This window comes from Cryptomeria japonica, chromosome 3 (assembly GCF_030272615.1).
Source record: "Cryptomeria japonica chromosome 3, Sugi_1.0, whole genome shotgun sequence".
NCBI lineage: Eukaryota > Viridiplantae > Streptophyta > Pinopsida > Cupressales > Cupressaceae > Cryptomeria > Cryptomeria japonica.
Window position 1 is genome coordinate 348,527,857 of NC_081407.1, and position 17,019 is coordinate 348,544,875.

Consider the following 17,019-nt stretch of genomic DNA (forward strand, 5'->3'; position numbering starts at 1 on the left):
TAAGTGAATAAAGCTTACCTTTTAAAATAAAGTGATTTTATAAATAAATGTACTTTAATTTAATAGTCACTTTATTAATTTAAATTTCACTTTTCATCCCACTATTTATAGCATTAATCCCACTATTTATAGCATTAAGGTTGGAATTAAATATTTTAATTAAGTTTAAGCAACCTTAATAAAAAATATATATATTTATAATTTAATTATATTAATCAATATATACTTAACTAGCAATTACACCTTGGTATGCAATGGGTACGCCAAAGATGTGTGGAAGGTCTATTGGGAAAATTTTTGGTCTATGTTTTACATACATTTATGTGTACTTCCATGAAGTCAATTAGGAAAAATTCTAGTCTATTTTCCGCATACATAATTTAATAGTAGATGAAGTCAATTTGTTGGTCATTCAGAAAATGTTATTTTTTGTACAAAATGTCTCAAAAGAGAAGTGGTAGCTTCAAATCAACTATGCATCCACATATAGGGATCCAAAAGAAACTGAAACAAAACCTCTAAATTAAGAAAATTGAGCTTCATTGCCAACACACTCATGTTATATTTAAACTTGAATCTAAATAATTATATTAAAAAAATACCTATGGAATATCCGAGGAACTTTAAGAAAGGAAGAGAGTGAGCATCACCTTTAATTAGTACCAAACATTATCTACCATTGAAATATGAAGACTTAGAATATTTGACACAAACTTTACCCTCTATCGAACCATTTCTATACTCAACTGGAAAGAGGGAAGTCAATTGTCACAAAGTGGCTCAAATAACTCTCAATGTAAATGTGCACCTTAAATGTTGTTTTGGTTATTTGAATTTGATTTGAAGATTTTTTATTGAATATTTGTCAATTTGATTGTGGGGGTACATCATGTTGGTAGTTACATAGTGGATGTATTTATTAAATAATTTTAAATCAAATGATGAGTTTTTTATCACACAAAAACTCATACCTTACCCTATCCCATATGATATGTTGGTAGTTACACTTTACCATCATTTTCAGTTTCTATTTTGGACGATAATTGTGTGAGATAAAAGCAATGACAAAAAAGGGCAAACGACGCCTGAAAATCAACGAACATTGGTTTTGCTGAAATCTGAACCATTGATTTTGAAAAAGAGCTTGTCCATTTCAAATTGATTTTGAAAAAGAGCTTGTCCATTTCAAATAAGACACGCCTTCGGCGAATTAAATAATTACTATTATTATTATAAGTTATATATATAATTAAGTCAACCTATAAAATTTGAATATTAATATATGATATATTAAAATGTTACATAATTAATAAAATATTAATATATATTTTTAATATAATATAATAATATTAATATATATTATAATATTTAGATTAATAAATATGTAAAATCTTCAAAATTTCTTTAGTTCCTAGTCTATTCAGAATCCTCATGGATAAGTTTCTAAAACCAAAAAATCGCGATTTAATCCGACGGGCGAGTGTTGTTTTTCCTGATTTAATCATGATGAAATCGATCAAAGACTCGTCGAGTCGATATCTATAAAATCGCAACTCTTTTATGTGGAAAGAATCGGGAGCACTGCTAATTGGCGATTGAGCGCGTTCAAATCGCGATTTCTACTTCATACCTTACAGATAGCATTCATTGACTGAAAATCTTGTTAGCGCTCTTGTTTTTACCATGTAATTAATGTCGGATCTCTTTTTGTTCCATTCATTAAGTGTCTATTTTCTCCGAGATCTACAAATATGCAGGGAAGAAGAGACCTCAAGTATCTATTCGAGTCTCCATAAGCAAGAAGAGGAAGGCAAGTTCACTGAGCTTTTTCTAACGCTTCTTTTGAGCAGCCATTATGTTCTTCAGCTCAGCTATTCAATCCCATTGTTTTGTTGGTAACTCTCCATGGCAAATGGTCCATATCCACTCTATTAACAACTTTTTAATAGATATATTCCACTAATACGAATATGTCCTTTCGAAAAAAAGAATTTTATACCTGAATAGTATGTCAATTATTAATATTCCCAGGGGCAAATTGTTTCAAAAAAAACCCTTATTAAACTAGCAGAATAACGAACTGCAATCAATCAAGAGAGGTATATAGTTTAATGATCAAAATAATTTGAGACTGTAATAAGATGCAAAACCAATTACCGTGCACACAGGTTACGATTATAAAATAATATATACTACTTTATGTACTCTGTATATTTGCAAATCACTTATATCAAAAGTCATGCATAGGTGCCCTCTTGGCTCTCTTTCAAGAATCAAGATTAACAGTCTGTTAATAATTTAAATTGGCGTAACAAAGCATTGTGAGGATTCTTGAATTCGGTGATTCAAGTTGCTTCTGCAAAGCCCACTCTCTTGTTTCCAAAGTCAAAGACTGTATGATAAACACCCATGAAAATATCTCCTAGAATCCTGCATAATTTTGGCCACAAAATATTAACCACCACTATAGCATGCTAACAAAAAATGTTATACAATAAAAACAACAAAATAACATTAACATAAAATAGGCGTCAAATTTGTGAAACATACCATATTGGCCCCATTGGAGGAGGGACATCTAGTCCCATGAAACCACTAATGCATTGAGCTGCAGAACCCTCACCAACTTGGAGAATATACTGTCAACAGCAATACAAAAAAATGGTTCTGTTTTAGCAACAGATCGTACATAACAGAGAATGTATCAATTTTTAACACAGCAATTCACCTTGCTCAGGCATACTTAGTTTCAGTGCCTTGTAGCAACGCACTTAAGGTAGATTGCAATCCAGAGCATTTAACAGTGGCCAAACACCACAAAGATTAAGAACATTCCCCTTGAAAAGCATTCATTTAGGTTTTCTGCCTTTTTCATACTTTTGTCGAAAACCCTTTTTGCAGGGCAAAAGTTATATTAAATAAATATAGATACATCCTTTGGACTGATCCAATGGCTAGGCATTTCCCAGATATTATGGCTTAGCTTCATAAAATGAAATCTTCATATAAAGATCGGCTTGCACCATAGATTTAAAAGCCACGCATCTCCTTGTGACATGATACGCAATCTGTAAGCGTAGACAAAACTTGCAGTTTGAGTAGCTGCTTAAATAGTATTTTGTTGATCGGTACTTCTGGGTAGGCAGAGGATATGACAGCAGTTATTGGCTAGATACACTAACGCAACAAACCACAGTGGACCAAGGCTCACACAAAGTGGCCATCACCTTAAGGCGTAAGTACACCGAGGCAGCCAATTTTCTCAGGTAACACATACATCATGTCAACACAAATATTTTAAAGGTCATAACAGCCGAAGGACTTTGCAGGCATTCCAAGGAAATGCTTCCAAAAGCACCATACAGTCCTAAACATCAGGCAACTACAATCACATTGGTCAGGCTTTAAAACACCACTTACTAAATTGGAAAACAAGGGACGGAGTACCCCACTATATTTGACCTATCTAAGCCAGCCAATAAGATTGTACTCTACTGATGCAGTTAAAGGATGTGATCCGATAAAGGCAGAAGACAGATAGCTGTTACAGAACTATAAAAAAAGGTTGACCCGAGCACCAAGAAGATACTAAGGTTAAGTCCTCCAAATGAGTGTAACCAGAAAGGCAAGAGGGCAGTCTGCCTATAAAGTATATGCCCTACTAAATAATGTATCTACCCCACTGGTAGTATTGAATTTTGAGATGATAATGATAAATTCTCGGGATTTCAAGAATAGTGCAAAATGGAAAAGAGAATTAATTGCTTTGTAACTGTTGCAAGAAGATATGTCATTAAAAAGTATGTTGAAGCATAGTACAAAATATTGACATAACCATGGTTGATTCTTAGGGCACCTGAAAACAACCCTGATCAGGAAGATCGTGATTTTATAATTGGTATCACAAGTTCCAAAGGGCATTTGTTCCCCAATTTATGAAGGGCTTTCAAGTTTTCAACCCAATCATCCAGAATCATTTTACCTACAAGGTTATTGAATTTCATTAAGCTGTGTGTTGCAGTATGAGTACAAAGCTTCCTAACATACTATCCCAGGGAAGAAGAGAGTGCTTTCCTTGTTTGTTCATGCAATGATAAAACTAAAGTCTAGACAGAACCTGTGCCTAATCTATAGTTACTTTTTTGTAACTTTCTGAAATCTTTGGATTTTATTTCATAAACGAGTGTATGAACATAAATATGAACCTGGGAAGGTAAATTAAACTCAGATAAAGTTAGACAAAAGATTATTACTGTACAAAGGAATGATAGTATAGAACAAATACAAACCTGTTCAGGAGTGAGATCGAAATTTGTATCACCAATTGTAAATGATACAGTTGGCATTGTTGATATTTTACTACAATCCACAGCTGACTCTCCATTAGGATTTGGCATTTGGTCACAAAGCTGAACATTGCAAATTAAGAGAATCGTAAACATCAGATAAAAGCCGGTTATCACTTCATACACATCTCTTCCAAAAAAACTAAAACGTGCAATAAGAGCTTGTTGTCACCTGATCAATATAGTTCATGATTTGCTCCTTGGAGATATTCTTGGCTAGTTTATTCTGTATCCACACAACTGCCATCTCACACGCAACACACATGCCACTACTAGCTGATTCTGCCTTATCTTGATCCTTTGCAAGAACACTAGCAATTCCCATACTGCACACATCCCATAGTTGATTTTAAATTTCGGTTCATGTTAGAAACCGTAACTCAAAGAAATATAGTCATTCACTTAGGTCTATTAATAACTTTGGAATAAGAAATATCTCACCTAACATCCCTGGTACCATCAAATGAGCATAACTCAATTTTGGAGCAGATCTTGTGAGGGTTTGTCTGCAAAATATGTACAAAATTAAATTGAGATCATGGATATCTGATTATTATAGCCTCCGGATACTGGTTTTCTAGAGAAGTGCTTCTTTTCTATTCGACAAATTTGACAATTCTTTATCTTTAGAGTCATATTTATTCACTTTAACATATGCTACAAAAGGCTAATACAATGATGTCATAAATGGTGGAAACTACTAATTTTATCCTTTGGAAGCAAAGCACACCTGTGCCATCAAAAGCTCTATTATCATATCTCCATACTGGGACACCACACTTTTACATTCCTCGTTAAGAATCCCTGAAGCACCAATAGCCTGGTTGATCTGTGCTACAATAACCTGGATTTTTGGAATAAAATTATTAAACAGAAAATGTGATGCTACAAAAAAAAGTTCTTAACAGTTCAGAAAATTGCTCAAAAACCATGAAAATAGCATTATAAGGAAGAGTTGTTGGTTGAGAGAAATTTAAATGGAATTAGAAGCTTGAGATCAAATCCTTCTGTTTATATGTATGTCATGCCATGAGATGGGCCATCTGGAATGTAACTGTTATAAATTAATGGCATTAGACCTCTAAGGACAAGTCTGAACTAGCTACACACAAGTCTCCAAAAGGCTGAAGAAAGTAGCATGAAGAGCTAACCAGATTTGGAAGCTGAAAACCTCTGGAAACCTCCTTTCTCTGACATGGGATTGTGGAAAAAAAAAATAAAACAATTTCAAGCTGTTCTCTACCCAAATCCTGATGCTAGTGATTCAGATGGGAGTGGTGAACCTTTTCTCTGAATTCTTTATGCCTGAAATCATTCAACTCGAGGAAATCCCACTGGAAGGAAGGGATCAGGGGGAAGAGGAAAGAGGAAACTTCCATAGCCAACTGTTGGAAATATTGTTGTCATTGATGTCAAAAGAAGATTAATATCAAGACGATCTATTGATATCAAAGGAGGAGACCAAAAGCTAAGAAGATTTAAATGAAAGAGAAAATAGATATTGAGTTTCAAAGTTAAATATTTGAAGCTGGCCGACCCATGTATGTTTGGCGTCTCCTTTGGAATTAAATAAAAGAGATAATAAATCTGGCCAACATTATGCATGTTTGGTGCCTCCTTTGGAATTAAGAAATAAATTAAATACTTTTTGATGAGGCCGAGCTCCTTGAGAAGGCCAACTTTATTAGGTGAAAAGGCAAGATTGGTATATAAATAAAAGTTCAAGTGTGGTAATATAAGTAAGCAACAAAAGGTAAAATCATTTGAACTAGAGCAGATCCAGAACAGGTTTAGAGCAGAAATATATCTGAATGATTTGCAATCAGATTTGAGAAGGAGAGCATTTGTGTGAAGAATAATGCAGCATCTATAAACAGATTTGAGGCAGACTTACCATCAGATTCAAAGAAAATTTGAAGCAGACTTACTAGCAAATTTAAAGCAGATTTGAGGCAGACTTACTAGCAGATTTAAAGCAGATTTAAAGCAGATCTACAAGAAGATTTGAGACAGACTTACTAGTAGATTTATTGCATCTTCAAGGAAGTTTATAGCAAATTTGAGTAGCAGAAAATTATAGAAGATCATTCAAAGCAAATTTTGGGAGATTTATTTTCAAGAAGACTAAGAATTTGTTGTTATTAGAGGTTGGTGCCTCTCAATAGAAGAGATTGGTGTCTCTTGCTGGGTTGGTGCTTGGTAGTGGGGATTGGTGTCTCCAATGGGTTGATGCCCATAAAAATTGTAAGAGGATTTTATATAAGCAATCTTTTGTCATGGTTTTCTCTCGAAAGGGTTTTCACGTAAGTCTCGTGTTCTTAATTGTTGATGTTGTGTGATTGATCTTATTGTGGATATTAAGTTTTAAAAGTAAAAGACTACTTTATACTAATTCACCTCTCCCCCTCCCCTCCTCAATATAAGCGTGTGCTCATCAATTGGTATCGGAGTTTTTTCCTTCAAAGTATAGCTTAATCACTAGAAGGAAGATCTTAAGAGCTTAATCTATGAGGCAGTGTCACCTTGTGCATTGGTTACAATGTTATCCGACTCGGTGATATCATACTGTGTCAATTAGCATTGTAACATATTGTTGTAAGTGTAACAAAAAATTTGGTTAGGCCATTTGTTGTGTACTAATGTTCTGATGTAAAAGTTGGAGCATTACATATTTGAAACGTCTAGTTTTTATTTTACCTCCCAAATTCATTCACCACATAGCTTTGGTAAGATATGCTTCTATCCAATAAATTACAATACAAAATAGAACCATACCGATGGACCAGCCAATAGAGAGGTCCCAGAATCTACAATAGCAGCACAACCTCCAGCACAGAAACCTGAAAACAAAATGAAAATGTCCTCCATGCTGAGACCCCAAAAAACTAAAGTACAGTTTGGTATCTCTATGAAGCTCACCAAGTCACAAGTCAAATATCTCAGATCTGTAGTCTCACCTGTTGATTCCCCACCTATGAGGAAGTCTCCCATGTTAAACTGCAATTAGAAGAAAAACAAGATGAAGTCAGAAAAATGCAAGATATAGTATCTCCATTGGATTATTTAGGGCCCAGGCTCATGGTCACCGTGATCTACCTGCCAATAACCCTCACGTGTGACAGAAACATATGCATGTTCACCCTTGAAGTGATTTGGATCAACACCTCCAAAGACTATCTCACCTCCCTCTTTATCATCTGCTTTCCTATTCATCCAGAATGAAAAGACCTGCTCTTTTACAAGGCCCTGGTTAACCATATTATACCTGTTTGGAAGCACAATTTAAAGAGGATGAGATGTCCCATTTGCATAAACTACATAAAAACATACCACCTACAAAATTCTTTTATAATTTCAACAACTTTAAACTCCACAAACACCTGCTTATGTTGATATCCTGCAAGTTGGTATACTTAACAAAATATTTTTCTCAAAGTTTTATGTGACATTCTATTCAGACCAACCCCAGGTGATAAAAAGTCATATTTGTGTATTAGAATAGAAAAAAGGTGACTTAGTTGTAATCCATGGAGGCTAGAACGGCTGCTACATTGCAGTTTCTGAAGGTTTTAATGTATTGTTCTGAGGTGGTGAGCTCATGGGAAGAAGAAACCAAATTACTATATTGTGATGTCCCTAACAACAAATAGGTGTACACAATACGACCCGTAAAAACAAAATAACAAATTTAGGAGGGCAGAAACCAATGTACGTTGAAACTATAACCAAATTAGACACAGGTGAAAGTTAAAAAGATGGGCATGTGAAAAAATGCCCATTTGTTTATTTGCCCAAATCAACAAAACTAAATTGGAAGTTTTCAATTCATCTATTATTGTGACTATTCTTCAATATAAATGGCCCAAACCTGTTGCAAACTTACATATCCAAATTCAGTAACTCTTTGTTTATTAATGATAACATTTTCAAGTTACATATCGAAATTCAGTAACTTTTAAGTTATTGATAAGAACAGTTCCAAGTTACATACAAATTTCAATATCTCCTTACTTATCAATAAAAACATTTCAAACTGTTATATTCTATGTTTTCTTTAAGGGGAAAAGAGAGAATGAGAATGATAGATAACCCATTTGGTCATGTCATTGTCTTAATTTGTAAATAAGACAGACCAGATGAAAAATATTAAACACAAAAATACTTACCAGACTGGTACAACATTGCCTACTGAGATTTTCTGGAAGCCAAGCCCTAAAATACCATCAAACTTTGCAGATAAGAATGTGAGACCTGGTTCTCGTGTGACTTCAGCAAAAACCTACACCAAAATTAGTCAGTAAATTGTGCATATGAAAGTGTTGTCAAAAAGGCAATGTGATTAGTCTTACTACTCAATATGGGCACACAAATAAACATGCTCACAACCTGGTCTCTAACCACGAGGTTCCCAGCGGTCACATGATCTTGGCTCAAATATCCAGCCACCGCGCCACTTCCATACTGGATCTGAAATGTTGTACCTATGCAGAAAACAGGAAATGACCATCCTTAGAATGTTTGCAGTCAAGTTTCAAATCCACAAGTCATAATGCAATTAAAAAAGGTCAAATTTGTATGGTCTTATGATAAAACACTCGTCTCTTGTTGAATAAACTGTTGAACTTGAAATAAACCCAAAATTGAAATTTACAAAAAATGTAACAATTTATCATTATACTATATAATATATAAGCTGACGTATGTCTGAACATTTTAGTAAAGGAGGACTGTGATGGCTTCAGCACAATGGCTGCAGCTCCCAACAGTGATCTACAATGTCATTTGCAAGCCTCCATTGCATTCATGGAGAAATCAAGTTTGCATGCTGTTGAATGTGCATCCAAATCAGTCTCCAATTGTCAATCTTAGCCCTTGCTTGAGGATTTGCACAAGGTTTCAGCATTCCCAGCAGTTGGTAGGGCATCGTCTGCTTCTACTTCTCCTCAATGGCTCCCTTTTGTGCCTGGCTTGAGATCCTGGCCCTCACTTAAGGCTTCTAAACCCTCCATGAATGCATCCATGGAGCCTGCAAAAGGCCTCAAAACAGCTTTCTCTGTTCCCAAAGAAACCCTAGGCCAGTTGAAGGTAAAGGGTTGAGTTGAAGGCATTCTCAAGGGTTTAGCAAATACTTCTATGGATGCTGCTGTAAATGATGTGTTTGGAGTAGCAATGTTAGTCTCTGACTCTCCTCAACTTCTCCCTATGAAAGCTCCCACTTCGCCAATGAATGCTCCCACAATGCCTACAAAAGCCCGCTTTACAGTTTCCACTGAATCCAAGAAGCAGATTGAGTCGACTGGAAATGATTGCGCTGGAGGCTGTGGTAAGGGTTTCATGCCTAAATCTTTGGATGATGGTCAATTCTCTGCTTTACCTCAGATTTCAAGCCTACTTAACAGAGCCAAAGAAGATTCCTTTATCTCAAAGGTATGTGCTGAAAAATCTATGCCCCCTGCATTTTTTGGTAAAGGGATCATTCCAATCAATGACATGTGCAAAGATTTCCCCTGTTCTAGAATTTGGGGAAGAGGTGTTGGAGAAAGAAAAAAGTTTCAATGCACATGCCTTAATCTGTCATTTCAATCGTTTATGGCCTAGTATTTCAGATTGAAACTTCTGGGTTGAAGAAAATTGGCATCCTCTTGTTGAGGATAGGATTGAAATTTAACCGAGCGCACAGGGTTCCTTCTTTGCTTTTTTTGACTCCATCAAGGAAAAGGATTCAATTCTTCCTGATCATTGTTAAACCTGGGGTCAACACTCCCTTTTGCTCAAACCTTGGCATTTGAATTTTAATCTTTCTACTGAATCCTTCAGTATTATGCCAATTTGGGTACATCTTCCAGTTCCTAATCTTCCCCTTAAGTTTTGGAACAGCTCTTCCTTCAAATCTATTGGTGATTCATTGGGTGTTTTCCTGGCTGTAGACAAGAACACTTTTGATTTTACTCATACTACCTTTGCTCGAATTTTAGTGGATATGGATCTCACCAAGGAGTTTTTTGCAGACATAACCCTTTCTGTTGCAAGTCGGCCTTGAACCCAAGTATGGATTATGAAGACCTTACCTTCTGTTGCAAGAAATGTTATGAAATTGGACATGTTGTGACATCTTCTCAAGTCAAATGCAAAACTGTTAAACAAGCTTCATGGTGAAAAGATCCGATTTCAAGTCGGTCAAAGAATTCTCTTCAAGATCAAAAAGAGAATGTTTCTTCAGCTTCAACAGTTGCTTCTTCATTTTCAGCAGGCTCTATTAAAAAAGAAGTTTTTCATTCCCAAGTATTCAAAGAGAAACCCGTCAATATTCCTTTGCGGTCCCCTTTGTCACATCCCACAATGCTTGAGAAACCAATAGATCAAAAGATTTTTGAGGAATTAGAAAATGATGATAGATGGTTTGTTGTGCAGAAACGCAAGAGACTTCCTCTTAAATCGATTCAAGTACCCTTTGCTTCTATTGTAGGGGGGGGGGGGGGGGTTTAGCTTTGTAGAGTTGTGATGTTTTCACACATCACCCCATTGCAAATGGGGACCCCTACTTTCTTTTTTCTTTTTCACTTTTTGGAGTAGTTGTCTTAGTTTAGTTGCCTAGCTTAGCAGTAGTTTTAGAGCTTTTAGCCTCTTACTTGAGAGAGGATGCAATGTAGTTTCTAGGTTGTGTCCAAGCATGAACTCCATGATGAAGGTTCAGGGTGATTGAATAATCCTCCAGCAAATCTGTATTTTAATGTATAATGATAACCAATAAGGGATGTGTGAAAGAGCGAAACTTGGTATATCAGTTGCTTCATGAGAGGGAGTCTGCCTCCCCATCCTTCCGTCCATCCACTTCCATCCTTCCCTCCACCCCATATCCTCCATTTCACATCCATATCCTTTGCATCCATCCTTCCCTAGCTGCAGCATCCACCCTTCCTTTCCATCATCCATACTCCCCTCCTTCCTCCTTCCATCCTTCTCCAGCCTTCATCTTACACTCCATTCCTATCCTTCCTCCTTCCATCCTTACATCCCTCACTTCCATCCTTCATATCCCTTATGCCTCCCCTCCACTTATCCTTCCTTCAATTCTACCACACATCCTTTACCTTCCACTCATCCTCCTCCTTCCATCCTCCAACTTTCTTCCTTTATCACCCCTTAACTATTCCATTCACCTCCATATACCCTTCACCTTCACCTACCTTCACCTTAACCTATCCCTTATACCTCCCATACCCTTCATCACCTCACCCCTAAACATACCTTTCCACCTCACCTACCTAGCCCTCCATCCCATCCTAGCCTATACTTCTAATTCCCACCTACCTACCTTCTTTCTATTCCCTACATTTTGTTAACCTATATCCCACACTTACTTACCATTCTACCTCCTAACCCACTTATTTTCCTATCCTATCCTAACCACTACCCTTCCTTCCACCTATCCCCATATCCTAACCCACTTCACCTACATAACTTCCATCCCATCCCTTAACATTCTTACCTACCATCCCTCACTACCTTATACTTCCCAACTCCCATCCTTCGCCCTAACCTACCCCTACCACTACCTATATCCCATCCTAACTATCCCTTTCACCCCCTACATCCTTCATCATTAACCTTATTTTCCTATCCCCTACCTAACTACCCTTCCTATCCTTCTATCTCCCCAAACATATCCTAAATTTAATTTACTACCCCTACCACTATTTTCCATCCCCCCACCTATCCACATGTCCTACCTTCATTTCTGTTGTGACCTTTTCACACATCGCCCCATTGCTAACGGGGACCCCCTCTTTGCCGGCTTTCTGCATTGTTAGGTTAGGGTTTTGGCTGTTTAGTGGGCAATTTTGCGTTTCCCGTGTCCGAGTCTCGGAATTTTGATCATGCCTAGCGTCGTCTAGGGTTTTTGAAGTTATAGGATCAAGTTGCAAAAGTTGATATTTTAATGATCCTAAGTTTTTTGCTAAGTGTAGACCTTTTGAGCGTTAACGTGTTTTTTAAACACACGCATCAGCAATTTTAAAGTGCCAAGATATTCACAGACCTTTTCGAGTTGTTTTCTCGCTCCTAAGGTATTATTTAAGTTGGTTTCGCACTTTATTCCAATATTTTCCTAGCGTTTTGCTCATATTTTTGGAAAATTAGCCCAAGTCCAATTTAAATTTAATGTTTCTAAGTGATTTTGAGTGGTCAAAATGATAAAATCCTAAGGGAAATCCTTATTCCAAGGGCTAAAGGGTCAAATTTCATGCTAGAGGTGCTTTTCCCCTCACATTCCAGACTACCCAACCCATTCCCCCACTCAGAATCCATACTACACATGGGTTTCCCCTGAAATCCATACTAGCTACTTTTTTCCCCCACTGTTTATCCATACCCAAGTCGAATTTCCCCTGGAAGTGTTAAAATTTAGCTAAGTGTCAGGATTTATCCAGACTGCCATTGATTTTCCACCAGGAGTGCGGACTGAAGTGCGAGGATGATTCCATGCCTGGGTCGATTTTCCACCAGGATTTTTGTGACAACTAAGTGAGGATTTTTTCCGGATTTTCATCCAGACAAGGATCGATTTTCTCCTGAGAGCATTTGTAAGGATTTTTGTCCGGATTTTCATCCAGACAAGGATCGATTTTCCACTAGGAATATTTTTGAAGAGTTTTGAGTCCGGATTTTCATCCAGACTGAGGTCGAAATTCCACCAAGGAGGTTTTTTCCAAGTTAAGTGAGTTTTGAGTGTGGATTTTTGTCCAGATTAATATCGAATTCCCCCTGGGGGTGATTTTTTGCAAATAGAGTGGATTTTTGTCCAAACTCCTATCGATTTTCCCCTGGGAGGTTTTTTGTGTGCATTTTGATGAAGTTATGCATGGATTTTTGTCCAAGCAGGGGTCGAATTTCCCTTATGGGGTAAATTTTGACATTTTAATGATTTTTGAAGGGATTTTTCGATCCCCACCTATATCGATTTTCCCCTAGAGGCTTATTTTGGATTTAATTTGCAATATTTTAATAAGTAAGCCCCATTTTTAATTGCTTTTAAATAATTATTAATGATTATTTAAAATTTAAAAGCAAAATTTAATAACTTGCAATAATCATTTAATATTTGAACCTTCTAGAAGCAAGTTAGGTTTTCACCAAGCAAGTATTTATACAAGTGTTTTATCCCACATTGCTTGTGTGGTGGAAGTGAGAGGTGAAAGCAAGTATATGTGAAGAGACTTAGCATTATTTTATTATTAAATCTGCTAGGTGTCTCCATGAAAGCAGTTTTTCTCCAAGTTGGGCGAATTTTTTTAGCAAAGCGTTTTTGTGAAGTGTGGGATTGAGGATTTATTTTCCTCCATTTTTTCCAGCTTGCTGATCTATTCCTCTTGGCTGCCATTAAAGACCAGTTTCAGAATTTTGATTTTGCTAAGTTCGGCGATTTTTTCAAACTTTAGCATTTTTTGGTGAAAATTGGCAATTTCATGTTTGGAGACTTGGGCGATTTTTCCTCCACCATTTTGCTTGTTGTTCAGACCTTCATTATTGCAGATTGCTGCCATTAACAACATTTTTCAGAATTCTAAAAATTTTGATTTTTTGCCAAGGAAGGCGATTTTTTGTGTTTGGGGTATCCAATCCCAACTTGGGCGATTTTTCAAATTGCTGCCATCCTTGCTACTGCAGATCAAGGCTACCATTGACATCAATCTTCAGATTTCAGTTTGGCGCCATAGTTGGGAAAATTCGATTTTGCTAAGGAGGTGATTTGGTGCCATATTTTGGTGATTTTCATGCATGCTTGTTGGCTGCCATCATTTCCAGCCTACTGATTCGCTTCATATCTAAGGTTTGCTTCAGATTTTGACCTCCATTAATTTTCAGACTTAAGTTTTTATTGTCCAGCCAATTCCAACTTAAACATTTAGCATTTGGAGGTGTTTTATGGAGTTTTCTATGCATTTTTTAGACCATTTTATCGCTGTTGCAGGTTTGAAACTCCATTGTTAGGCAGTTGTCCTCAGAAATTTTCATTTCCAGCCACTTAACCAATTTTGGCGAATTTGCTTGGGGTTGTTTCCTTAGCAATTTTTCATCATTTTCAGGGATTTAAACCACTTTGCCAGGTGCTGGTAAGTCTGAAGTATCCAATTTTCAGACTTGTCCTCAGAAAACTAAATTTTACCAGCCATACTTACATTCCAAAAAATGATTGTTTTGATCATTAGAACTGATTTTTATCAATTTTATGCACATTTTTTAAGATTACAACATGTTTTAAAAGTTTGATTTTCAGGTTGTCTTCAGAATTTTGACCTTCATTGTTGACTACGGAAGGTGTCTTCAGACATTCATTGTGTGAAAACACAATCTTTCACACCTTTCCTTAGTCATCATTTATCCGGTATACTCCTTTGCATTCTAGCTTGCATATTTTCTAAACATAAGGAGGTATAAATGAATTTTATGGAAGACTTCCATGTCTTAGTGTTGTCACACTTTGAACCTGATTGCTAAAATTTACCAAGTGTATGGATTATTTTTCTGACTCCATGCTCTAAATTAGCTAAATCTTTAGAAATTCAGGAATTTTATTACGAATATTTTCCTAAGTCTAACTTCGAGCTTCGTACAGGTGCGATGTCAAAGTCAAAATATAAGGAAAGAAAAGAACTATTGAAGACGCTGGAGACTGGATTTTATCCAAAGTTTAAGATTTTATCCAGATGGAAGGAGATCGCTGATACAAACATGCAATTCTTGGACTTCGACCAGATGCAGCGTCGGATGTTCGGAGTCAGAGATCAGGTTCCTTCCCCAGCATATGCGAATATTATGAAGAGTGGCATTTTCCATGCCGTTGGGTTTCCACAGTCCATACAGTGCAGTGAGCTTATCCTAGAATGTGCAGGATGTTATGATCCGCTCACGAGAATGATCAAGAGTCCTAAAGGCGTTGTCATCGCCTACCATGCTAAGGATGCCATTGCTGAGGTGTTCGGAATTCCACGCGGAACAGACATGACGGATGTGACCAAGGAGGATTATGCAGACAAATACACAAAGAAGATGGGTGTATGTAAGAATTTAATTAACAAAGAGTGGATGATTGAGCCTAGGTCTCATCATTCCAAGGCTCCCAAGACACTCATGTGCATAGATTTTAAGGAGGAATGTAGTGATTTGATATTCCTACTCAACAGAGTGATGGGGATGCCGCAGGGAGCAATATTTGATGGATGGATGTTCTACCTCATCTAAGATTGTCTTAGAGGAACACTAGTGAATTGGTCCAAGATTATAAGCGACAATCTGGAATTTCAGATGAGAAATGTAGAGTGGTCCAAGTCATTCGCCATGACTTCTTACCTGGTGTACCTGCTTGCACGATTTGTTTCATACAAAGGATTAATATGCAAAGGTGAAGTCGGGAATGGGCAAGGACAGTTTAAGAGTTATGAATGCTACCCCCAATTGAGCATGCATAGAATTGAAGACTATAAGAGAGTGAACGATGCATTCACTATGTACATCACACGGATGCTGCAAGGCGGAATCCACAGAAGATTGTCCAAGGAGGCAACAGAGTTAATAGAAAAATATGGATCGTGGTATATACAGTTTCCCACTTTCACATACATCAAGATTCATGGGTTTCAATCTGAACCCTACAGACTTCCTAGGTATCCAACCGACAGAATGATATTGTTGGAAGTGGTAAGACAGCTTCTAGAGTTCGATGTTATCCAGAGAGAGAAGCACAGGACAGGAATGACGTTCCCTATTTCAGTTGGGAAGACGTCAGAGGTTTGCCAGTCCGCCATAGTCGCCAGCACTGCAGGTGAGGAGCTTGCATTCTATCGATTTGTTACATATAAGAAGAGAGAAAGATTCGATCCAGACAAGAAGGTCGTAAGGATCAGAGGAGAGAAGTTCACTCATAAGATTGACATAGAAGATTATTAGGCTAACCTGATGGACGAGCAGGCAGTGAAGAGAAGAATGTGGTCCAGAATGTCAGTAGATTTCATGAGGAAGTGTGGACTTTTCCTCATTCCTGATCAAGTATTAGATGATAGAGATCATACACACCCACAGTATGAGAGTGAAATGAAGAAGGCAATCCTATTGCCTAATTGGTCAGAGCCAGAAGAGATCGACCTGAATATATTGATGAGAGAGGTCTTGAATTTCTCCCGCCTATGGGTGGATATACAGATGAATAAGTTAGTTGACATGGGTGTTCCCTTCACTAATGAAAGGATGAAGCCGAAAGAGTCTACTTCCGAGGATGATCAGAGGACTGTCAGTGATGTCAGGATTCATGCAGACGAGGAGAGTCAAGCTCCCAAGAGAAGGAAGAACACGCCAGGAGAAGCTAAGGCCAGAGGGAAGAAGATTGAGGATGTGAAGAAGAAACAGAAGACTATCATTCCTCCATTCATCATTCCTTCACCCCCTCCCAGTGTCTCATCAATCGAAGTGATTGAAGTAACAGAACAGAATAAGGAGACTCAGCAGTGTTCCAACACAATGATACTACCAGAGAATGTTTAGGAATTCCATGCCACGGCGACATCTGCACCTCCTGATGAGAATAATGATCAGCCGGAATCCCCTATTGTCCTTTTGGAAGGTAGTTTGGGAAATGAGGTATATGATTGAACCAGGGATAATCCTAATGACAATGATG

At 37.2% G+C, this 17,019-nt stretch overlaps 1 protein-coding gene across 1 annotated transcript in view; it reads right to left on the reverse strand.

The window, feature by feature from the left end:
• Positions 1–2,137: 2,137 nt before the first annotated feature.
• The window catches only part of LOC131076507 (cyprosin), a 28,780-nt gene continuing 13,898 nt past the window's right edge, over positions 2,138–17,019 (reverse strand). The window contains exons 4-14 of the mRNA XM_058013732.2: positions 8,733–8,827; positions 8,513–8,625; positions 7,443–7,611; positions 7,304–7,343; positions 7,122–7,186; positions 5,077–5,190; positions 4,788–4,852; positions 4,519–4,672; positions 4,290–4,409; positions 2,551–2,639; positions 2,138–2,430 (exon numbers count right to left, since the gene is read on the reverse strand). Coding sequence (XP_057869715.2) covers positions 2,346–2,430; positions 2,551–2,639; positions 4,290–4,409; positions 4,519–4,672; positions 4,788–4,852; positions 5,077–5,190; positions 7,122–7,186; positions 7,304–7,343; positions 7,443–7,611; positions 8,513–8,625; positions 8,733–8,827 — 1,109 coding nt within the window. The 3' untranslated portion in view covers positions 2,138–2,345. The remainder of the gene's footprint in view (positions 2,431–2,550; positions 2,640–4,289; positions 4,410–4,518; positions 4,673–4,787; positions 4,853–5,076; positions 5,191–7,121; positions 7,187–7,303; positions 7,344–7,442; positions 7,612–8,512; positions 8,626–8,732; positions 8,828–17,019) is intronic.